The sequence below is a fragment of the Podarcis gaigeae genome, assembly GCF_964106915.1.
Source record: "Podarcis gaigeae genome assembly, chromosome: 12".
Classification (NCBI taxonomy): Eukaryota; Metazoa; Chordata; class Lepidosauria; order Squamata; family Lacertidae; genus Podarcis; species Podarcis gaigeae.
In genome coordinates this window covers 48,907,978-48,933,474 of record NC_139688.1, presented here as the reverse complement: position 1 = coordinate 48,933,474, position 25,497 = coordinate 48,907,978, and the positions used below count along the sequence as shown (strand labels likewise).

The 25,497-nt window shown below is 41.4% G+C and overlaps 1 protein-coding gene across 5 annotated transcripts in view; it reads left to right on the top strand.

Moving 5' to 3' along the window:
* The window catches only part of ULK4 (unc-51 like kinase 4), a 170,360-nt gene that overhangs the window by 45,756 nt on the left and 99,107 nt on the right, over positions 1–25,497 (top strand). For all 5 annotated transcript variants that reach the window (XM_083705570.1, XM_083705572.1, XM_083705569.1 and 2 more), the window contains exons 23-31: positions 6–139; positions 4,419–4,540; positions 7,399–7,455; positions 11,883–11,934; positions 12,033–12,127; positions 15,206–15,257; positions 15,357–15,498; positions 16,253–16,345; positions 18,070–18,118. In XM_083705570.1, coding sequence (XP_083561696.1) covers positions 6–139; positions 4,419–4,540; positions 7,399–7,455; positions 11,883–11,934; positions 12,033–12,127; positions 15,206–15,257; positions 15,357–15,498; positions 16,253–16,345; positions 18,070–18,118 — 796 coding nt within the window. The remainder of the gene's footprint in view (positions 1–5; positions 140–4,418; positions 4,541–7,398; positions 7,456–11,882; positions 11,935–12,032; positions 12,128–15,205; positions 15,258–15,356; positions 15,499–16,252; positions 16,346–18,069; positions 18,119–25,497) is intronic.

Here is a 25,497-nt window from a genome sequence, read left to right as displayed (position 1 = left end):
TGTAGATTGGTGATGTACATTGAAAGAGACAGCAGAAAGGCCATGCCAGGAAAAGAGCAGCAAAGCGGCAATGAATACCTGTCAAAATGCCTGGATCTTCTCATCTATCACATTGTGCAGGAGCTGCCACAAATTCTAGGTAAATTCTGCTGCCTCGCTATAAAAGGAGGTAGAGGTCCCTTTTGCTCTTTTCTTGTGAAGCACTGTAGAGGATTAATGACAAAAGCAAACACAGTTCTTGCCTCAAGATGCTGACATTCCAAAAGCAGTAATGGCATGAGTTGCAGTAGGAAAGATAACATGCTGTAATGGGAGAAGTATTAGAGGGCTACAGTTGTGGTCCTGTGGTAATAGGAATGAATTTGCTGGATTGCATTCCACCATTATAATTGGAAAGGGTGGAGGAAGGGCTCTACAGTTTGTTGGTGAGCTTCCTCCACTGCGGCCGCTCCCTCCACGCCCACATTTATAGTGGAACTACATCTGCTTTGACATCCGTGATCTCAGCATCTTCCTTTGAAGGTGGCCTGGAAACTACAATTAATCCAGAATGTGGCAGCTAGACCGGTGACTGGGAGTGGCCACCGAGACCATATAACACTGGTCCTGAAAGACCTACATTGGCTCCCCGTACGTTTCCAAGGACAAGTCAAAGTGCTGGTGCTGACCTTTAAAGCCCTAAACGGCCTCAGCCCAGTATACCTGAAGGAGCGTCTCCACCCCCATCGCTCAGCCCAGACACTGAAGTCCAGCTCCAAGGGCCTTCTGACGGTTCCCTCCCTACAAGAAGTGAGGTTACAGGGAACCAGGCAGAGGGCCTTCTTGGTAGTGGAGCCCACCCTGTGCAACGCCCTCCCATCAGATGTTAAGGAAATAAACAAGTATCTGACTTTTAGAAGACAGCCCTGTTTAATGTTTTTTATGTCTTACTGTGCTTTTAATACTCTGTTGGGAGCCGCCCAGAGTGGTTGGGGAAACCCAGCCAGATGGATGGGGTATAAATAATAAAAATAATAAAAATTATTATTATTATTGTTACATGACTACACCATCACCAGTCTGCTGGAGCAGAGACAGTTTTACCGGCACCACAAGGGGCATCTCAACAGTGATGTAGAACAGAGCACAGAAGGCGACGGGCACTGAATTTTAGCATTGCACAGGGCACCACTGACATTTGATAGCCCAAAACCTGCCACTTGCTGGAGCACTGCAATATTATCTTAGCATTACATGATATACAAGGATTTAATGCAAGAAAGCAAGTGCTAGAGAAATTAAGTGAGGCATAATGTCTTCCTGAATATATAGGGCAACAGCAGGTTTAAGAGGTTTAAGTTAGAGAACTTGACAACAATATTACAGTGCCAGGATATTTTCTCGTATATGTGAGGATATAAACATTTTGTTAATTTGTATTCAGTTTTAACGGCAAAGATAAGAAACAAACGTGCTTCTCCCATCATTTCCTTAAAAAAATAATGGGGCTCTCTTACACGTGTTTGTGAATAATATTTAGTTAACCCTTTATGATTACTATGATGATGATAATTTATTTATACCCTGCCCATCTGGCTGGGTTTACCCAGTCACGCTGGGAGACTTCCAATAGAATATTAAGAACACGTTAAAACATTAAACATTAAAAACTTTCCTAAACAGGGCTGCCTTCAGATGTTTTCTAAAAGTCAGGTAGTTGTTTATTTCCTTGACATCTGATGGGAGGGCGTTCCACAGGGCAGGCATCACTACCGAGAAGGCCCTTTAATGTCCAAAATAATCAAATTGGCAAATAAAACTAAATTTAAAAGTGTTCATTTGCCAACCTAGTTTTTTTTGTAGATATGAGAGGAAGATTTGCATGTAAACAATATTGAAATTTCTGTCTCTTCCAGCAGATGTAGCTGTAAACCACATATATTAAAGTACTTATTTTTAAAAAGTAGAAAAACATTTCAGGTGTACATTTTTCAAACCTAAATCATGTAAACTATAACAATGCTTATTAAAAACTGGTTAACCTCCTTTTTGTCTGAGCTTTAGCAGTACAAACTATGAGTTTTGCTGCTTCATGTAATTTCAGAGAATTCTCAGGCATGTCCTCATTTAGCAGGGACCCAACAGAAATCAGTGCAATGTTGTCAGAAAGGTATCTTGTATTCCAATAGTCTTTTCACCAGTGCAGCATAGGAGTTGTTCTGTGGCTCCAGCATAGGAAAGGTAGTGGTTTGATGCTGAGTTGATGCTGAGTCTGGTGATGGATGTCACTGGAAACTTACAGGTTACCTTGTGCCAGCACTGAGAGTCCAACTACACTTCATATTAAATATATTGTTCTCCCTTGCATGTCTGTTTTTTCTTGTTAAATAAATAGCTGTTTTGTCATGGTAGGGGTAAAAGGTAAAGGACCCCTGGATGGTTAAGTCCAGTCAATGGCGACTATGGGGTTACGGTGCTCATCTTGCTTTCAGGCCAAGGGAGCTGGCGTTTGTCCACAGACAGCTTTCCGGGTCCTGTGGCCAGCATGACTTAGCCGCTTTCTGGCTCAACGGAACACCTTGACAGAAGACAGAACCCACAGAAATATTGTCAGGACCATACCACTCCCCAGGCAAAAATAAAAAATAGATCACCCATCAATGACAGATTCCTTCCTGTGTCAGCTTGACAGGTGTTATAATGATTTTCATCAGGATTTTTGAATGAGGGTTCAATTAGCCGTCTTGGACATGCAGTCCCAATCCTGGTGCTTTATTTATTCCATTTTTATTTTTTCATGATGGCACACATAGTTCTCCCCCTCCTCAGCAGTGGGGTATTGCTTTGTTTGTAACTGTGTTGTGCACTTTTGTGATTTTATATTTTTAACTGTCCTGCCAGCTGCTATTTTGAAAAGAAAAGCAGACATGCAAGGCCAAATTACCTACTTAATGAAATATCATTTGGCCTTGAGACCTTTTCCCACACTGTGTTGCTGTGCTAGGACTGAACTATTGGATTCTACCTAAGAAAACTATTTTCTGAGATTTAAACAATATTACCTGTGAGAGACTGGTTGAGTCACCTATACCTGTTGGAGTATCTGTCTGCATGTTGAGTAGCAACTCTGCCCACCTGGGTTCTAAGAGGTGTGGCCAAAGGGCATTGTCTATTTTGCCTATTTGGTGTCTTAGGGGTTGATCAACTTTTAGCCTGAGTCTAATACTGAGATACGCACACAGCATCAGTGGTGGCTGGTGCCCACTAGACCTGGTACGGGTGTTAGGAGGTTATGGGGCTTATCTAGTAAGCAGTTATCCCCCCATTTACAAAAATAACTGCAAATGATTAAGCAAAAAACAGATACTCCACAACTGTACTCTCTTAATCAATATAATTTTTTTTTAAAAAAACGAGCTGCTCAAACTAGCAACCACACCCTTCTTCTGGCTAGCAGCAAAGAATGTGTTTTGAGAAATGGGCAATTTAGGAAACAGCTCTGTGTCTGCTCTAACTACCCTTCAAGGCAGCCCCACTAGGTCAATACTGAGGTTGCTGGTTAACCTCATAACAGATGGAGTTGATGCCTTCATAGTGGTGCTGAATTTCAGACAGTCCAGTCAGTCATATGCTTTTTCTGCTTAGAGACACACGAGAGGGATCTCTTTGCCATGGCCGATCCTAATCCAATAGTATAGCTGAGTTCTGTAAATACCTGATTGGTCAGAGAACAATAGGTTGACAGAAATGTTTGCAGAACATCTTGGAGTTCAAGTAGAAGTATGAACGGTTTGTGCAACAGGGGGAAAAAACACGTGGCTTTGAGGATTTTGGAGGATGCTTGACATTTTTCTTGGGAGGGCCATGCCCCAGTAGCCCTAGTGGGCCAGCCTCTACTTCTGGTCATAAGATAATTAGGTAGCACTAAAGTAAGCCTATTTCTTTATTTAGAGCACCAGTAGTGGAGCATTGCACACAATGTTAAAATACTGAAAACCTGAAAAATTCAATTTTAGCTGGGACCTTCTACAATCAACTTGTACTGTATTAAAAATTCAGACACCGATATGATTTATTTATGAACGTATTTGGAGGATATTACATAACTGGAACAATGCTACTCTGTAAAAAATGCTATCCATTGCAGAAGGGAGTTATATCTTACAGCTTTCCCTTTCAGTTAGCAGATAATAATTATAAATAGATATAATTATAAATAGGACATTAAGGTGCTCCTCTTACTTCATAATAGCCCCAGCCAAATGGCAGACAGCAGGACGCTCATGCTCCATTGCAATCACAGTGTCTGACACCACAGGAGTTCAGTTTGTACCAGCCCAGACTTTCTCGGAAGATAGTCTAACTGTTAAGTGGAGCTTATTCTCAGTAACTGCAAAGGACTACAGACTTGCTAATATCATGAAATTTGTGCTTTGTAGGTGACATTCTTTCTGCTTTAGCAAATGTATCAGGACGTAAACATCCATCTACAATTCAAGCCAAGCAGCTGAAAGGGTGCCTTCCACTGATGCCTGTGGTACTTCATCTTGTGACATCCCAGGTATAATTTGTTAAAGAACAGAAAATGAAGACTGTTACTGGTTTCTGGGTTGTTTGCGTTTTCCACTTTATTGGTTATAGTCCAAAATGTTGCCTTGTTGTAGATTGGCATCAATTGATGCCAGTGAGTTTTGTTACAGAGCTCTTGCACTTTCATTTTATTCTGCTAATTAAAGTGAAACATCATGCTTTTGTGGCTTGTTTCTCCAACCTGCACCCCTGCTTCCAGCCCTCTCCAGTTCTACGTCAAGTATGAGTGGAGCACATGAAGACCAGGGTCTCACTAGTCTGTACAGTGATGTAGAGAGCAGCACATTCTGCTCCCAGGAATTCTTTCTATATTTTTTCTGCACCAGCAGAGCTTTCCCCAGTCTGTCCAGGCTCCAGCTCCATGTCTCATGGAAGATTCAAGGTTTCTTTGATTTTGGCTAGAGGCGGCCACACCCCTTCCCATAATGTTCTCCACATTAGCCCACTGACAGTCAAAGAGTTGTATTCACTACTCTTCCATTTCCAGAAACCAGCTAAGTATGACATAATTACAATGCAGACATGATGACTACCAAAAAGACTCACTTCTGCCCCTTTCTTGTTCTTGGAGTTGAAAGCGGCAGCCAATATTGGTCATACCTGAGTGTTTTGGGTCATAACCCAAGAGAACCCCCACCCCCGTTCTCTTCCTGTTGCATTTCTGTTAGTGTGGAAGTGAGCTATCTGAGTACTGGGCAGAAGGGAGAAAATGTGGAAGACATTTGCCCCATAAGGCATGCAGTGATCTGGCAGGACACAAGTCTTTTTAACTCTCTCCTTCAGTGCTACATTTGGGTGGGAAAGTGTCTGCTCCAGACGGAGCCCGGGAGTAGTATAAAGTACCAGTTGATTCAAGAGGTGAACAGGTGCAGTGCTCTAAAAGAGGGTGATAGGTGGAAGAGTGGGAGAGACAGCCTTCTCAAACTTCACAGAATTCATTTAAAACATTGCTTTAATAAAATGAAAGCAGAGGGCAGTAAAGAGAACACACCATGTTTCTACCTGCCATTGCTCCTGACACCCCTCTACAGTGGTACCTTGGTTTGCAACTGCTTTGGATTACAACCGTTTTGGATTACAACCGCGTCAAACCCAGAAGTGTGTGTCCCTCCCCCCCCCCATTTTTTTTATTGGTTTTCACAAAATTATACACAAACAAACACATAAAACAAACATAAATCATAACCTTATTAAAAATTACACTTATTAACATTGTTAAGTGACTTCCTCGCTTCCCCTTGTTTGAATTTCAATGCATATCCTTTTAACGGTTTTCCAAATCACAGTTCGTATAAAGTTTAACCTGAACATTAACATTCTTAGATCTTTTCATTTTGAAATCAAACCTATTAATTCATCACTTAACTTTTATAAAATCCTAAACTGATTAAGTATCTGCAAGCTGTTTCCAATTAATTTAACTTGACTTATTTAACTAAATAGTCATTAAATTTAGTCCATTGTTCCTGATACTCCTCCTCCTTCTGGTCCTGGACTCTTCCAGTTAGGTTGGCTAGCTCTGAGAAATCCGTCATCTTCATCTGCCATTCTTCCACCGTTGGTAATTCTTGCGTTTTCCACTTGCGTGTCCCTTTTTTTGGATTACAACAAATTTGGGGGCGCAGGCCACATTGGCGAAAGTGCGCCTTGGGTTACAACCTGTATTGGTTTACAACCGGACCTCCGGAATGGATTATGGTTGTAAACCAAGGTACCACTGTATTGGAAATTTCACAGTATGTAGTATTTTTGATCAGAGGCATAGTGCGATGGGTGCCATGCCCCCCAGGCACAATTTTGAGAGGGGGTGCAAATAGGTATCCCCACAGCAGGCTCCTTCATCAGCCTGGCTCCACACCAGAATAAGTAGGGGAGCAGGCAAGTCTGTGGCAGCATTGCTGCCCACCCTCAGCCGCGGTACACCTTGCGCCCGGCGGCATCAGCTGTGGTGCCAGCTCACTTTTGACCCGGCTGCAGAGATTGGGGAGGAGTGGGCAGCAGCTTCTTCACCCCTCTCCTACCCTGAACTGTTGCACACTGGAGGCCGCCCTCCGCACCCCATATGCTCCACCACTGTTTTGGATGAAGATAGGGAAGGAGACAGTCAGCTTCACATAGTTACATTGAAGCCCTTATCTAAGCCCTAACACCGTTATGTCAAGTTGCTCCTTCCATCTCTGTCACATTCTAAGGTGATTAATTCATACTTGTCATACATAAAAACATAAGAAAATCCCCATTGGATCAGAGCAATCTAATCAAACAATCCTGTTTCCAACAGCAGCCAGCCAGGTACCTATGAGAAGCCATCAAGCTGGAGATGAATATAGTAGCAACTGGTGTTTAGTGATGTGCTACCTCTGATCCTGAACATGCATATAGCCATAATTAACAAGTAGCCAAAATTAGCCTTATCCTCAACAAATTTCCCTTAAATTCCATTTTAAAGCCATTTAAGTTCTCTTTTCACCACATCTTGTGCTAGGGAACCCTTTAGAACTATGCAGTATGTGAAGAAATAACTCATTTTGTCTATTCTGAAACTTCCATAGTTGAGCTTCAATTGATTCTGAATTCTGGAATCAGAAGAGAGAGAGAAAAATCCTCCCTGTCCACTTTCTCTACAACATGCATAATTTTATATATCTTTATCATGTCTTTGCCTTTGCCTTACCTTTTTTCTAAACCAAAAGCTCCAACTATTGTATTATCTGTCTATTACTAATCAACTGTGACTCAAAAATGTCATTTTCAATTTTACTGCATGCTACAGCATATTTACCATGTCTTCCAAGTACTTACTATTTTTCAACGTTCTATATCTCATAGGTATTTCGTCCCCAAATTGTAACTGAGGAGTTTCTGTGCAGCTATGGAACTTTGCTGGTAAGTAATGGTTTCAGGTTGTGGAGAACATGCATACATATAAGTAATACAAAAACAAGCTATATGCAAAATGGAATACCTACAGTTTTAGTAGTTTTTATTTTACTATGTCTTAAATATATATTAATTTAACTTAAAAGGGACGTGGGTGGTGCTGTGGTCTAAACCACAGAGCCTAGGGTTTGCCAATCAGAAGGTCAGCCCCATTTGCCCAGCTATGCCGCCCACCCCCTCAAGCCATGTAGAATTGTGGGTACTTTCTTTTTTTCAATTCCCCTGTTCTTGGGTAGAGAGACAGAGGAGGATCTCTCTCACTCTGTGTGTGGTGTGTTGGGGAGGGAGATGCTCTTGGGTAGAGAAAGGGAGAGAAGGCTATAGTGACCCCCTAAGGAATGCGGGTGGCGCTGTGGGTTAAACCACAGAGCCTAGGACTTGCCGATCAGAAGGTCGGCGGTTTGAATCCCCGCGATGGGGTGAGCTCCCGTTGCTCGGTCCCTGCTTCTGCCAACCTAGCAGTTCGAAAGCATGTCAAAGTGCAAGTAGATAAATAGGTACCGCTCTGGTGGGAAGGTAAACGGCGTTTCCGTGCACTGCTCTGGTTCGCCAGAAGCGGCTTAGTCATGCTGGCCACATGACCCGGAAGCTGTACGCTGGCTCCCTTGACCAATAAAGTGAGATGAGCGCCGCAACCCCAGGGTTGGTCACGACTCGACCTAATGTTCAGGGGTCCCTTTACCTTTTTAATTTAACTTAGTGATACATGATTCCCTTCTGAAATATGCATGTTCAAGAAAAATATAATAGTGTTACTTCTCACACACACATAATGTATATACTTTAAAAACATATTTAGTTAAGGACCCCCACAAGAAGAACTCCGACGTTAAAATCTATAATGTTTTAGAGAACTGCACTAAACTGTCTATGCATGTTACATTAGGTTCTGCTGTTACACATCAGGTTGCCTGTATTCTACTGAACATCACATGTCCAAAGACAGCCCACAGCAACTCATCTTCCTTTTATCTCTTGTACCTGTCCTTCCATAAGACAGTTCTCTGTTAAACAAGTTCACCCATAGTCGCATCTAATAATCTTAGAACCACAGCACCCCTATGATCAGAATCAGCATACATTACCTTTTTATTACTTTTGCTGCCAACCTCTACACAGTTGCTGTTGGAGCTTCATAAACTTTATATAGCCTTTGTTGACCTACCAGAAATCTCTCTTTCACTTACATCAGGTCCCGCAAAACTTAAGGCTAGCTTAATTAAGGATAAGAGAAGTGAGTGGGCTGAGCTTTTATTTTAAAAAAGAGAGATTTTGAGCACAATGTAATTATTATATTCTTTTGTTTAGTGTTTCTTTGTCTAGCAATGTTTTAGATGGAATTATGAACAGAATTTTTAGATCATTCTTCATAGCTCGTTCAATTTAATATTGTATTTACTTTGAAATATTATTTTGTGTACTAAAGATACAACCTGCAAGAGTTATATTATTTTTCTTGCTAGGACAGTTGTATTATGTTTAGTTGATGAAATGCTAAGTTGCATAACCTAGAAAGCTGAGACATTTGTCACATACAGCATCAGCATGCTAGCTTTGATATTAACAATAAAATCTGTATTGGGATTCCCAATGCTCCAGAGTGCTGCAGTTAAAATGAAGTAGTACTTCTGCATTGTATTGTTAGTTTTCACCATGTCTGCAACAGCTGCTGTGAAATGACTCTATTCTAAGAGTACAATTTTTTCCTTTGAAACCAAATATGGTGAGTACACATGTTTCAGTAACAGGTGCTTAAATTAATGATTTACTTATACAGGAGACTACAGTACTTCCTAATAGAAGCAGTATGGACCTCATGTTCACTTTTGTTGTGTTCCTTTAATTCCAAGAAAATATAAATTATTTAGCTGCAGCATTGTATGATTTCACAGAGACACTGAAATGTTTGTGAAGGAAATATTTTTAGAACCACCATTATAATAAGTTGTAAGCTCACGTAAAAAAATAAAATGCAAAACTTTCTCTTCTCTTAAATATTTGATTACTTTGGTTTTTATCAGAGGTTGGATTAATGTATTGAGCTACAAATTGCTGTCAAAAAAATTTCCACAGAACAGATGCAATGCAGAGGAGGACAGTATCTATTTCTCATTTCTGTCCTGCTTATTCTTCACTAAAACAAACTTTATGAGCAAAGAGTACAAGATATGAATGTTTAATGAATCAGAATATTTGTATATTTCTGTGCAAGGCAAATTGTGAAGAACCATTTCTGTAGTTGCTTCGCAGAATGGTGGTTTAAACAGGATGCCACTCATTACAGCTTTACATCAGCTCTATAGTTTTTGTCTGATTGCAGTTGAGGATATGGGTTGTAACTGAATGTAAATTTATTTATTTTAATGTGTAGTAGTTGAAAAGAAACAGTGGTACACTGCTAATATGTAGGCCTCCTGGAGATTGAGATTTGTAATGTGAAAGAGTCTTTGCATAGTGTCTGGAATTCCGTATCATGTCACCTCTCAGGTCTCATCATTTAACAGATGCTTCCTTCTTGTCTTAATAAAAGGTTCCTTCCCCTCCACTCCCCCTTTAATAATGAGGAATAGAGGATAAATTGAGAGCAAAATCCGGCTAAGGTTAAAGTATGTGCTTGTTTTCTTCCATTGAAATCAAATGAGCTTTAAACACCTTGGGTTGGAGTGGATCATTCTGATTATCTTGAGCGATGCACTGAATTTTAAGCCTGACATATGGTAAAGCTGTCATCCTTTAGGTTTGTAGTTCGTGAACTGCTATGTCAAAATATTGGCAATCGCTTGAAAAGGTGTATATGTTTTTTCGTCCTTCTGATATTGCCTGTGATGAGTAAAAGCAAATCTGTTTGACACCTGTGGAACCGGTCACTTCTTTGGGATGGGCATTGTCATTTACAGAGAGTGCTGCAAATAATCTCAGGCATTAAATCCCATATTTGACATGCTGTTTGCAGCAGTGTGGCTTTCCCCAACTTTCTCATTCTTCCTTGTAGCCTTAATCTCTGGAAGAGACAGAGAATCAGAGAATTGTAGAGTTGCAAGGTACCCTGAGGGTTGTCTAGTCCAACCCCCTGAAATCCTGCCCACAGTTGTCTCTGGATGGCTTGAACCACCAACCTTTGGGTCAGCAGCTGAATGCAATGACCCATTGTGTGCCTGAGTTGCATGACATTAGGTGTTCTGCTATAAATGTTGCACATGCAGGCCCTACTTGGTTCTCTTACAGAAAAAGCCATCAAACCAGGCAACCAAGGCAGTTTACACCCAAAACCCAGTCCTGAAGCCTGATTTTAAATTGATGAAACAGATTACTTAGATCCAAGAGTGGCATCAATGACATATTAATAATAATAATAATAATAATAATAATAATAATAATAATAATAATAATAATAATAATTTATTTGTACCCCGCCCATCTGGCTGGGTCTCCCCAGCCACTCTGGGCGGCTTCCAACAAAGATGAAAGATACACAAAAATGTCACATATTAAAAACTTCCCTGAACAGGGCTGCCTTCAGATGTCTTCTGAATGTCAGGTAGATGTTTATCGCTTTGACATCTGATGGGAGGGCGTTCCACAGGGCGGACGCCACTACCGAAAAGGCTCTCTGCCTGGTTCCCTGTAACTTGGCCTCTCGCAGTGAGGGAACCGCCAGAAGGCCCTCGGAGCTGGACCTCAGTGTCCGGGCAGAACGATGGGGGAGGAGACGCTCCTTCAGATATACTGGACCGAAGTCGTTTAGGGCTTAAAGGTCAGCACCATCACTTTGAATTGTGCTCGGAAACGTACCTCTTGCATCCCTATAAAATGTCTTCTATGCATTAAATTGAATCAGAAAAATGGAAATAAATTAAGTGGCACAAGAGAAGAGGGAATAATAGCAAAGTATTTACTTATCCCAGAGCATTAATATTTTATTTTTGCTGCTCCTCAGCAGGATGATTTATTTAGGTTATCCTTAAAATGTAGTAGGGTACAGTTTTCTCTACTTACACGTAAGTCTACCCATAAAGTATGAATTATGTGGGGAGATAAAAAAGATGGCACAAATAAGAGAAAATTGTGTTTTCTAGAAGTCTAATGTTGAATTTGAATAATTAAGGTTGCAGTCTTATACTTAGATACCTGAGAATAGATCCTGTTGAATTCTGTAGCTCTTGTGTAGACTTGGATGGCATTGCACTGTACTGTAAATGTGCTAAAGAGGCTTAAATTATGTTCTCTCTGTGGAGATCCTGCCATTGTGTCACAAAACCTTTAACCTTAGTCTACTGTTGTTACTATGTGGCCTTTATTTTATACACATTTATTTAACAAAGCCATAGGTCTTTGTTAACCTTTCTCTTTTTGTGTCTTATTTTTCTCTTCAGGGTTTTGTCAAATTAATAGATTCAGGAGAAACTAACTTAGATGGAGCAATAGGTAAGTATAACTATGATATCCATCATGCCCTTTATAAAAAATCATTTTTCTTCTCTTGCAAAAGAGATGTACTACAATTCCTCCTTGTCCCCCAACAGGTCAAACAGCTTCAGAAGAACTAGTTAAAACTGCTTTGTCAGTATTTGAAGCAATAATGCAACATCCAGTGTTGTTAACGCTTTACCACTCAACAGTAAGTTCTGATGCCACGTGCTTGCTTAGCACCTCAACTCTCACTAATGAATTTACTATTTCCAGATCATTAGGAGTTATTAGGGTCATGGCTATAGAAATGAAGCGCTGGGGGTAAAAAGGAAAGTGATTGAACTATGTTTGACTCAGGTGGAGAGGGGGGGGCAGCTGTGTATAATTATATTTATTCATTTAGAAGTACAGTGGTACCTTGGTTCCCAAACGGCTTGGATCCTGAATGCCGCAAACCTGGAAGTGAGTGTTCTAGTTTGTGAACGTTTTTCAGAAGCCGAACATCCAACACGGCTTCCATGGCTTCAGATTGAGTGCAATAAGTTCCTGCAACAAATCGTTTTTGAAACATTTTGGGAATCGAACGGCCTTCTGGAATTGATTAAATTTAAGAACCAAGGTACCACTGTATTTATATCCTTAAAGGTAAAGGGTAAAGGGACTCCTGACCATTAGGTCCAGTCATGACCGACTCTGGGGTTACGGCGCTCATCTCGCTTTATTGGCTGAGGGAGCCGGCATACAGCTTCCGGGTCATGTGGCCAGCATGACTAAGCCGCTTCTGGCGAACCAGAGCAGCGCACGGAAACGCCGTTTACCTTCCCACTGGAGCAGTACCTATTTATCTACTTGCACTTTGACGTGCTTTCGAACTGCTAGGTTGGCAGGAGTAGGGACCGAGCAACGGGAGCTCACCCCGTCGCAGGGATTCGAACCGCCGACCTTCTGATCGGCAAGTCGTAGGCTCTGTGTTTTAATGCACGGCGCCACCCGCATCCCTTAGAGGGTCACTATAGCCTTCTCTCCCTTTCTCTACCCAAGAGCATCTCCCTCCTCAACACACACACCCAGAGAGAGAGATCCTCCTCTGTCTCTCTACCCAAGAACAGGAGAATTGAAAAAAAGAAATTGTCCACAACTCCACATGGTTGATGGGGTGGGCAGCATAGTTAGGCAAGTGGGGCTGTCCCTGTTGCTCTCCCTGTCTCACTAAGTCCTTGTTCCCTCCTATTGGCGTCCCCCTCAGTCAACAACTCCTCAGCCTCCTGCTCTTCCTTTTCTTCCTCAGCTTCCTCAGCTTTCTCACCTCCTTCAGCCCCCATCCCTCCACTTCCTCCTCCTCGTCCTCCTCCTCCTCGTCCTCCTCCTGCTGTCACCTCACCTCACCACCACCACCACCTGTCCTTATCAGCCTCCTCTTCCTCACAGTGTCACACTGTAGTTCATAGGGCAAGGACCATCTCTTGGCAAAGTGATGTTTGGACTCGTTCGGAGCTTGATGTATGGGTACCCCCAACAAAATTTAAAATTTGGCTGTATAATTTGGAACCAATGTGATTTGGATAATGTGATGTGATTGGCCTGTTAATAAAAATTATTTATATATAAAAAGGACCATCTCTTGGCAGTCACACAAACTACCACGTGGTGACAATCTTCTACAAATGTATATTAGAGAGATGATATGGAGGTCCATAATGACTTGTTCATGACCTTTCCAGGTGTTAGTGGCATGAACTGCAGTAGTGCTCTATCACTCAAAAGGTGTGTAACTGTAATTATTGGAATAAAAGTCTTAGCAGCATTGTGCAGTAATTCATTTGCATAATATATATATATATAATGTTGGGTTTTTTAAAAAGAAATACTTTCACTCCAGGGATGTCTTCTAATTGGTGGTGGTTGAGCATGACTTGAAATCCATGAATATAAATGCTGAGCACCCAAAGGAGCTTAATGCTTTCTTGTTAAATTGAAGCTAGACATGTTCAAGGTTCCAGATCAATACTTCAAATATAAAACTTCTTAATAGGATATCCTTTTCTCTGACTAGAAATGTGTGTCTAAGATTAGTCCCAGAGGTTAAGCTAGTTAGTGTCAACAGAGTTCTTTGTTTTCATGAAGTAAAATAGTTTTTAAGCTACCTTGGGTGGTGAATAATAGTTTGTAGAGAGGAGCAAAATTGCTTGCAATAGGAAATTAAGGAAATGGGAATTAAGTATATGGATGTGATGTTCTCTTCAAACTAATGGACCAGAATGATAAGGTCTGCAGCCAGTAATTGAGTTAATCTATAGGCATTTCATGTACGTATGAGCATATTCAGTATTATGTAATTAGAGTTGGTTATTTAGATTTTTTTTCACACTACAAAACCTTGTCAAGGAAAATTACTTATAAATTAAGTACAAATTAGTCCTGCTCAAGTAAACATCAGTAGAGATTTACAATCATTTATTTGCCATCATTTTGTGCTACCATGCACAGGAAAGACCTGGGGTCCAAGGAGCAATACACAACAAGAGGTCTGTGTTGGTTTATTTAGGCTGCAACTGTAGTTTAGTTCCAGAGCACTAAGTCATGCATGATGCAGGGCGCAGTTGCTGGGCTTACCATTGGACTGAGGTTTTGAGTCCACCAGAGCATGGACCATTATGTCAAGCCCTTTAGGGGAGCTGAGGACCTTTGTGGCCCAGAAGCTCTTAAACTGGGACTTAGGGTAGAAAGTGGCCACCAAGATCCTTTATCAGAATATATAGCAGAAGCAAGGAATCCATCCCCTACTTTGCCCACTTACGCATCCGAGCCAATTCTGCCACAAGAGATGGGAGGTAATTGCTCCCCTGAGTCACTGCTACAACTGTTGCTTTAAGGACCGCCATGTTACTGGCAGGTGGACTGAGTTCTAGCTGAGGTACTTCATTTCCAAACTTTGTGAGCTGAATGCCTTATTGAATGATGCAGAGACTTCAAGTCTGTATCTTAAATAAGCAACATCGTGCCACTGAAGTTTGTATTTTCTTTCCTAAAAATCAATGCCAGTTACCTTGCAAAAATGATCGTTGAAAATCTATGCTGGTGTTCAGTTAAGAATTGGTACATTTTTTTTTAAAAAAAGAACATATTCTTATTTGTAATACTGAAACAATTTACCTGAGTGAAGTTGGTTTCTCTATTTATGAATTGTAATTTATTATAATTGGGAAATAAACGTGGATTGCAATATACATGAAATATCGTTATGTCTGTATAATTGAAGCCAGATCTTTATCATGCCTTCCTTTAGGTTATGGATTACATCCTCCCACCCTTAGTTTCTTTGGTCTCCAGTCAAAATGGTAAATATATGGCCACATCAACTGAAATACCCATTTTGCTTTAATTAAGCATCGGTGCGGACACATTCTTGGCACATTGATTCCTTTCTTCTTCTTTAGTGGAGTGGAGACTCTTCAGCTTGCGGTTGCTCTCAGAAACCACATCACTGCTTGTGAGCCACGAGGTCATGGCTGAAGAGAAAGAGAACCTTAACTCAAACAACAAACTTCTGTCTCTCATTAAAGACTCATTGCTGCCTCAGTAAGTACAGAACAGTTTTTCTAATCAAAACTAATTCTATAACCAATCTGTTTTGGCTGCACATTTCTGAACTGCAGTCGGATTAATAAACAGTGTCGCACATTTTTCTGCCAGATGTCTCAGTATAAGATTTTATACAGTCCTTCACTACATTTATTGTAGAAACAACACAGCTGCAGGACACCCAGGTTTGCATAACCATTTAACAATCTGCCTGGCTCTTCCTAAAGAGAAACAAGCTTTCCTCTAATCCTCTGAGTTTGATTTAAAAAAACAAACCACAAGTTATTTTGCTTCTTCAACTATAATATATATGGGTTGTCCTAATTAGTCCAATTTTCCTTCAACTGAAAAGTTTCACAGAGTGGTTTCAAGCATACATCAACTATGAGTAAAAAAGAGAACAAAAAAGCAAATGATAATTACAAAAAAATACTCAAATTAATAATAAAATCTACTGCTGAGCAGATAGAAAATTGGCTTGAACTTTAGAAGCTGCCAAGGCAAATCCTGCCACTGCTAATAGGGTCATCCTGTTACAAAAGACTAGCAGAAAATTGATTTTTCTGCTGTTCAAAACACATAACTTTCCCTTTAAAAAATTGTACAAGTAGATAAGTCAGTAGAAGGATGTATGAGTGGACAGATTAAGGGAAGGTTCACTTGGTCAACTGCTAGCATATTTTCCTACAGAAAATGATGGGTGAAATAGTTACATTTATGTTTCACAAGGTTGTTCTTTCTTTTGTTCTAGGTTTGAGCAAATTCTAATGGCACCTGACCCAGTACCTGCTTATGCTCTAAAGCTGTTAGTTGCCCTTACAGAGTATAGCCCCGTTTTTACAAGGTAATCCAATTGTACGTTCACTACTTCTGTGAGCCAGAATCCAGAGAGCTTGACCTTTCCTCATCTTAGATCAGCTGACCCTTGATATATCATATTATAAACTGCTTCAGTTTTAACTGTAGTGAGCCATGTAGTGTAGGTTCCTGCTGTTTAGAAAAATGAGTCAAACCCTCTTGAACTCAAAGAACTAGTATTCTGGCCATCAAATTACATTTCCCCGTATTTTCTCAATCATAAACACATTTACTACGAAGTAAACATCACTGAATATGGTGGGACTTATTTCTGCATGATCATCTTTAGGATTGTACTGTCACTGACTTAAGAAGAGAACTATTCTTACAGAAAGACTCAAACTGTTAATTCTAAGTAGAAATATAAATTTGGATCTAAGAGTTATTATAGGTTGAGAGGGTTTGGGGGGCAAAAAAAATATGACCCACCCACCAAAGAACAGCTACAAATGGTGACTCAAGGCATGAATGGCCATTGGATGGTTTAAATTTCATCAACAATTCTGTGGTCCTCATACATGCTACACATACTCTTACATAATTAGAGAGTATATTTTGAATATAGGTCCCACAAGGAAAGGGCTTGTTGCAGCTATAGGCAACACCTTAGTCAATATTAAGTTTGGAGATATGAGTACTTTGAAATCTACATGGGAGATTTGGTGAGACTTTATTGAATATATCAACAAGGAACAGTTACATCTCCCCCCCCCCGTTTCACGAGACACTTGGGAAAAATGAATCTCTCAATAAAAAACGAACTGTTGTATAAATTAGTCTTCTAACTGTGCTTCAAAATTCTGTTCAGACTCAAGTGTCCACCAGACACAAGACATTGCTTTTTAATGACTTGATCTACTTTTTTTGATTAGCCTGTTTTTCCATAACCGTTCCTTTGCCCACCTCTGTACAACAGCTATTTGGGCGAATCTGATGTGCTGTCACCTCACATGAATAGTGCTTGTGCAAGTGTGTAAGATGTGCTTTTCTTAGGTTTTGGATTAATTTTTTTTCTGAACTCAGGTAAAATTCGTCTCCTGAATTGTAGGAGAGCACAGCAGAGTCAGAAAACTAGGGACAAATGAGGCAAAATAAGTCCCTAAGGAGTAACATGGCAAAAGAAGGGAATTTGGAAGCACATTTGAGGTGGTCGAAGTTTAAGGCCAATTGGTCAAGTTCCCATATTTAAACAGTTTTTTAATGGCTTCTGTAGCTCTCTGTTGTCATAAAGTTGAATGTCCTTTATCTGAAACCTGGTGGTTAATCACTTCTCAGATACACAGTATGTGATTCTAATATACTTGAATTTATTAAAGCAGAGAAGATAAAATAGCTAATGAAGCATACATAAAAAGCTGCTTCGGTGTATGTGTGTTAATTTCAGTATATCCACTGTAGCCTATTACTTCAAATTATTTTACTGCCTCCATTGCCCATTTGATGGACTTAATGCATTTTAATATCTGCCTTTAAAAAAATATTAATTTACTTACTGTTCCACTCACTTGCTTCACATCTGTAAGGTAGACCAAAAAGTAATTTTTAAAGCAGTATTGGATTTCTTATGTTTTAATAGCTGTGGTAGAACTTATTTAAATGAAGAGGTAGTCAGGGGCTGAGGTTCTGGGTCACAGATTTTAGCAACAAAGACTTTGTCACACTGTTTCATGTTCAATGGTTTAATTTGGGTTTCTGGGGTTTTTTTTACAGCCTTGTTGAAGAAATTCATCTTGTTCCAACTATTTTTCAAGTAATTCTGGTGAGAATATATTTTACAGAATTTGATTTTAACATAACCTTAAAGCATTATTTAATTATGATGGTCTGCTTGTTAATATGCTACTTCAGTGGGCATGTCATTATTTCAAAAAGGCTGTACAGTCTTATTAGACTGATTTTGTTGTGATACATACTAGAGAAAGTTCATTCATATTCTCGGTATACTGTAGATTGTCATGCCTAACCCTGATTTGGAGCCAGACTCAGACTCCTTTGAGAACATACTGTACCACCCATTGACTGAAGATTTAGGGAAGCAGGCAGAGGGAGCTGTCAAACCACCCTCTGCCCTCAAAATCATAGATGCATAAAGAGTCAAGCCTGAGCTACAGGCCCAGAATGAAGTGAGAGCCTGAGAGCCCAAAGTTGCCATGTGGCTCAGGAGTTGTGGCTGTTGGCATCTCAAGATAAAATAAAATGTGCTTCTGGAAATGAAGTCAAACAGCTGCATTAGCAGCACCTAAGTGACCTGCTTTTGAATTATGGTGCTGGAGGAGACTCTTGAGAGTCCCATGGACTGCAAGAAGATCAAACCTCTCCATTCTGAAGGAAATCAGCCCTGAGTGCTCACTGGAAGGACAGATCCTGAAGCTGAGGCTCCAATACTTTGGCCACCTCATGAGAAGAGAAGACTCCCTGGAAAAGACCCTGATGTTGGGAAAGGTAGAGGGCACAAGGAGAAGGGGATGACAGAGGACAAGATGGTTGGGCAGTGTTCTTGAAGCTACCAGCATGAGTTTGACCAAACCGCGGGAGGCAGTGGAAGACAGGAGTGGTCCATGGGGTCACAAAGAGTTAGACACGACTACACAACAACAAAAGTGACCTCCTTGGGGCACAAACCTGAGCAGTGTGTATGGAGGTTCTGGGTTCCCAGACAGCAAGACCCACCTCTCGGCCTTGCTGATGTGGTTCAAAGGAAAGCTGAGCAGTGCACCAGCTTGGCTGCAGGAGTTGCTGGAAGGAGGCATACAAGCACCATCCAGCCATCTTAGGGACTTTTCATGTGAAAATAAAGCAAAAATCCTACAGTTTTCCTGCAAACTGTGTGCTAGGCAGTGGAAGCTGTTCCACTGCCTGGCACACGAATGGGAACAAAACTAGAATTAGTTGGCTCTGCCTCTCATTGGCCACCCTGCATTTAACCCTACCAGTCCTGCCCCAATCCCTCTGGAGAGTAACATCACACCTAACTTTGCAGACTGACCTCTTGCTGCACAATGTAATATATATGGCTTGGAGCAGGGGTGAGGAACTGTCCAGATGTTATTGGCAGTGCTAGCTGGGATCCTGCAGATGTAACTTAGAACATCCCTGTAAGTTGTGGTGAGCCAGGCAATTCATATTACATCTTAGCTGTGTACCTATTGCATGGGAAAAATACTTCCGCTTGCTTGCTGCATGTGTTACCAGCAGCATCACTGCTTATGGGGACTTGCACCACCTGGAAGTCCTGGTTGGCAGCTATGCTGGTGGTGGTTCCAATGAGAAGGAAGAATAAACTGAGGGCAGAGGATTGATTGTATATATATGAATTGTTCTATCCAGAGAACCATGCTACTTCTAATGAATAAGCAGGTTAGTCGTAACATCTGACAAAAAGGGTATGTTTCCAACATGTTTCGCTAGAACTAATTGGCAACATTATTTATTCGAATTGCAGGGTAGGGAGTGGACAGAGTAGCTAAATTACTAAGGTGCTATAGTATGCAAAACTTTCAGAATTGGGGATAACTGATAACAGCACAGCAAGCAGAAATTTAATTGGAGCTTTTGGCTTTTGGAAAATAATTTAAAGATTAGCAGAATATTTATTTCTTTACAAAATCCGCTTGAGTGTTTTGTTGTAAATTTGCCTTTCTGTTCCTTGAGCAATAGAATTCTATTATGTCTTCCTTGGTACTCCTTAAACACTGTAAAATTACAATGACTTTCTCATTTCATGGGTACCAAGCAAAAGTTTGCTTTTTCTCTAGGGAAGTTGGAAGGAGTGAAGTGGTAGCAATAATTATTCCAAAGTTAATTATATTTTCAAATTAAACTACATCCTTGGGGGAAATTCTTTCAAATCTCTAATTTAAAGCTCTGTCTATGAAAAGGTGGTAACAAGGTAAATTAAATGTTCTTTAAAAAGCTTTCCCCCCCCCCTATATTTATCATCATAGCCTGAATGATGGCCAGCCACACCCAAGATCAGAATAACTTGAAATAACAACACCTCACTTTTTCTTAATATGTGTTTTTATGGGCAAAGCTTTATTTGTAGTTACCAGAAAAGTTCACTGAATTTTGAAAGGTTCCCAATAAGCCCAGTGACATCATTTCTGTTATACATTGTATGTATAGGTTTGGGACTGGATCAGCTTTGTTTGCCCTGATGGAGCGCAACCCTGCTCCTTCTGCATGATCCCCCAGTGGCCTTCAGTGGCCTTGAACATGGTACCCTCCTGGACTGAATCTGTGGGATGGGTATCAGTAGCACTGTGTTGCAGCGGTTCTGCTCCTAGCTGCAGGATTGTGTCCAGAAAGTGGTCTTGGAAGAGGGCTCTTCAGCTCCATGATGTTTTCACTATGGGACACCACACTATTTTGTCAGCAATGCTGTTCAACATCTCTGTGAAGCTGTTGGGAGCAGTCATTGAGTGTTTTGGAGCAAGGTATCATCAATACACTGATGCTACCCAGCTCTTACTTCTCCATTACATCTGAGTCGGGAGCATGTTCATACTGGTGCGTGGATGCAGTGTTGGACTGGATGAGGGTCAATAAACTGAGCTTGAATTCTGAAATACTGAGGCCTTGTGGGTCAAACTGCCTGTTCTAAATGGGACTTCACTCCCTTTTAAGGAACAGGTATGCAGTCTGGGGGTATTCCTTGATTTGATCTCTGTCACTAGAGTGAGGCTCAAGCAGTATGTGGACCGAGAACTCCCAGAAGTGCAAGCTGGATTTAGAAGAGGCAGAGGAACCAGAGACCAAATTGCAAACATGCGCTGGATTATGGAGAAAGCTAGAGAGTTCCAGAAAGACATCTACTTCTGCTTCATTGACTATGCAAAAGCCTTTGACTGTGTCGACCACGGCAAACTATGGCAAGTTCTTAAAGAAATGGGAGTTCCAGATCACCTCATCTGTCTCCTGAGAAATCTCTATGTGGGACAAGAAGCTACAGTTAGAACTGGATATGGAACAACTGATTGGTTCAAAATTGGGAAAGGAGTACGACAAGGCTGTATTTTGTCTCCCTGCTTATTTAACTTATATGCAGAATTCATCATGCGAAAGGCTGGGCTGGATGAATCCCTAGCCGGAATTAAGATTGCCGGAAGAAATATCAACAACCTCAGATATGCAGATGACACAACCTTGATGGCAGAAAGTGAGGAGGAATTAAAGAACCTTTTAATGAGGGTGAAAGAGGAGAGCGCAAAATATGGTCTGAAGCTCAAAATCAAAAAAACGAAGATCATGGCCACTGGTCCCATCACCTCCTGGCAAATAGAAGGGGAAGAAATGGAGGTAGTGAGAGATTTTACTTTCTTGGGCTCAATGATCACTGCAGATGGTGACAGCAGCCACGAAATTAAAAGACGCCTGCTCCTTGGGAGAAGGGCAATGACAGGCCTAGACAGCATCTTGAGAAGTAGAGACATCACCTTGCCAACAAAGGTCCGTATAGTAAAAGCTATGGTTTTCCCAGTAGTGATGTATGGAAGTAAGAGCTGGACCATAAAGAAGGCTGATCGCCGAAGAATTGATGCTTTTGAATTATGGTGCTGGAGGAGACTCTTGAGAGTCCCATGGACTGCAAGAAGATCAAACCTCTCCATACTGAAGGAAATCAACCCTGAGTGCTCACTGGAAGGACAGATTGTGAAGCTGAGGCTCCAGTACTTTGGCCACCTCATGAGAAGAGAAGACTCCCTGGAGAAGACCCTGATGTTGGGAAAGATGGAGTGCACAAGGAGAAGGGGATGACAGAGGACGAGATGGTTGGATAGTGTTTTCGAGGTTACCAGCATGAGTTTGACCAAACTGCGGGAGGCAGTGGAGGACAGAGGTGCCTGGCGTTCTCTGGTCCATGGGGTCACGAAGAGTCGGACACGACTAAACGACTAAACAACAACAACAACAACACTAGAGTGACCTCTGTGGCCAGCAGTGCTTTTTATCAGCTCCAACTGGTACACCAGCTGCAACCATTTCTGAACCATGATAGCCTGACCATAGTGATCCATGCATATTGGGTTCTCAAACATTGATTTCGCATCATGTTTTATATGGGGCTGCCCCTTGGATCTGGTCCAAAGCTGCAGGTTACTGGCAACATGTTACTCTGCTGCTTAGAGTTGTACCATTTGCCAATTTAAGGTTCAGGATTCTTGGGCCCAAAACACCTTAAATACTGTCAGGTCTCTTATACCCAGTGGGGAACTCTCTAGTGCAGCTAATCCCAATGCACTCCCTTTCACTCACTTTAAGCTCCAAATTGTTCCTTAGTAGCCACACCCATACCTGCCCCACACATGATGTCAGGGTATGGGAAAGGCAGGTGTGATTTATTTGGGTCTAATTGGGATTTAGACCACGCCTACGCAGGCCTGCAGTCTAAAGGTTCCACACCACAGCCTTATAGTAAGTCAGTATTACTAGTCTTCATATTACAGCTGAGGATGACTGAGACTGGGAGTCAGTGCCTTTCCTAAGATGATCTACTTAATTTGTGGCAGGTAGCAGATTTAAACAGGGAACTTCCTAGTTCATAACTTAGTCTGATAGCTGCTATGATGATCATTTGATACTGTGTTCTCAAAGAATTAACATTTGTTGTGTGGATAGATGTTTCAATACGGGAGAAGTTATGAGCTAATTATAAACCTCTCAATCTTATTAAACCTTTTGTAATTAAGTAATACCTGGGATAATGTTTCCAGGTTAATGGTGCTGCCATTATCTGAACACATTTCTGCGTTAGACTTCAGTTAATTATCTTTATTTTGATGTCTGGTAGAATCCAAATGGTATGCACCACTCTAAATATATTGCATAGAGGATTCAATAATTTAGAGGGAGATTTCATTTTTGAAAGGTCAGGCACATACCAAGTACCTGTGTACATACAGAAAAGGTGCATTTGCACAGATGACTAGATGCCTTCCTCGTCATTTATGTGAAGAAGGCATCTGTCCACAGATTAAATTTATTTCTGGTTTAATTTCACTAAACCGGATAAGTAAATTCTAATGTTATTTTCTAAGATGCAAAAGATGCCTTGAACCTTAGCATTTCAATATAGGTAAAAGGTAAAGGTACCCCTGCCCGTACGGGCCAGTCGTGTCCGACTCTGGGGTTACGTGCTCATCTCGCTCTAGAGGCCGTGAGCCGGTGCCGTCTGAAGACACTTCCGGGTCACGTGGCCAGCGTGACGAAGCTGCAGCTGGTGAGCTATAAAGCGGTACCTATTTATCTACTTGCATTTAAGAGTGCTTTCGAACTGCTAGGTGGGCAGGAGCTGGGACCGAGCAACGGGAGCTCACCCCGCCACGGGGATTCGAACTGCCGACCATATCAATATACTAAGAGCCTAACTACGCATTGTATTAAATGCATAGTATATAGTAGCACCTGTGGTTTCAAACAAATGGAGAGGAGGAAAATATTCATTGGGACAATTGTGCACAAGGAGGGAATATTTAACTCTTCCCTCTCCAACCACGATCCCAACAAAAATCCTCCACACATTTCAAGTACTGTTAGAAATTAAGCTTTCAACTCTGCCTTTCGTAAGGCTGACTATGGACATTGTTTGTCAGGGTGGTGGTTGGGGAGGGAAGGGTTAGACCTCATTACCCTGCATCATTATCATCATTATTTCTGCTAGTAATGATTAGTCTTGCTACCTCGGTGAAACCCAGCAGGATTGTGGTGACTTTATTCCACATTTAGCGGTTTTCCTTGAGACCTCTGTAGAGCGCTGGTCTTTGATCACAGCAAATCTTTCCACAATTCTACCTCAAGTGGGGTGATTTCCCTCAAGCTCATCACAGCTCTTTTGCCATAGAATTTTGTGAAGCGCTTATCAGAAGGCTGCTTCTCACTCTGTTGGAAAGAGCTTGGTTTTGGCAGGCATATGTTCTCTTTGGTGGCCTCCTCTGTGTTTCATATACCAGTGCCCAAAACAGAGCAATTTCTGAAAACAGCACTTCTGAATATGGGCGGTCTGATTCTGTACACAGCACATCTGAATTCCAAAGGCGGCAGTCACACCACTTGAAGGGGTGTGCCCTCACTGGTGCGCCTTTTCCTGGGGAGGTCATTTCTCCAAATTCCTGCAGTGGATAAGAGAGTTGATCTCTGAAGAAGATAAAGGATTTTCTTCCTTCTAAATCTATTAGTTTGGCTTGAGGGAGATCTTTCACAAGCAAGAAATGCAAAAAGAAACAGAAGCTTAAATCTAAAAGCCACAAAAGGAGGAGATGCCACAGATCTCCTCCCACTGCAGTTCTGTGGGATCTCTTTCCTCAGTATCCTCCCCTGGTTTCTCTCCAGTTGAAGGGCAACATGTGGGTCGTGGCGGGAGCTAAGGCAATTACATAGAATCCAATTTAGGAGAAATTGTGGCACCAACAGAGCAAACCAGAGCAGTTGGAGATGCGCTTTCTGAATCAGTTGCTATGGAAGGCAATGAAGTGGGAGAGTTATCTGAGGAGGAGCTAGAGTCCACCAGCTCTCAGGGCAAGCAATTTTCTTCAGATGTTTATCCTGCCTTGTTGGCAAAAGCTAGACAGATTTTACAGCTTAATGAGGAATTCCTTGTTGAGCCTGAATCTTCTAATGAGTCTTTGGCTTCTGGGGTAGAAAAGGTATTTCCTTCAGCTTTATCTAAACCCGTTACAGTGCCCTTTCCGCTAGCCTTTGATAGTGTTTGGAAGGTGGAGTAGATTAGTCCTGATAAGCTGAAACTGAATCTCAGATTGGCTGGGAAGCATTATACCTTCCCCAATAAAATTATGCAGCAGTTCAATTTCCAGCACTGAAATAGCCTGTGGTTGCCCTGGTTTCTTCTGTTGTCACTCCTTATGAGGGGGAAAGAGGGATGCAAATGATTCCTATGATAAATTAGTGGTGGACATATTGTGCAGGAATTTTGAGGCTGATGCCTTCAAGTCTTCAGTCACCACTTAAGTCTTTGCTAGGGCCAGATATATGTGAGCCGAGGGGTTGGGATCACAGCAGGGTATCCGTAAATCAATTAAGGATGGACTTATGAAAGCCTCTCATATGTCAGCCCTTATGCCTGTTGCGTGTCTGGATACGCTGCAGTTCAAAGCCAGGTCTATGGCTGCTACCACTTTGGCA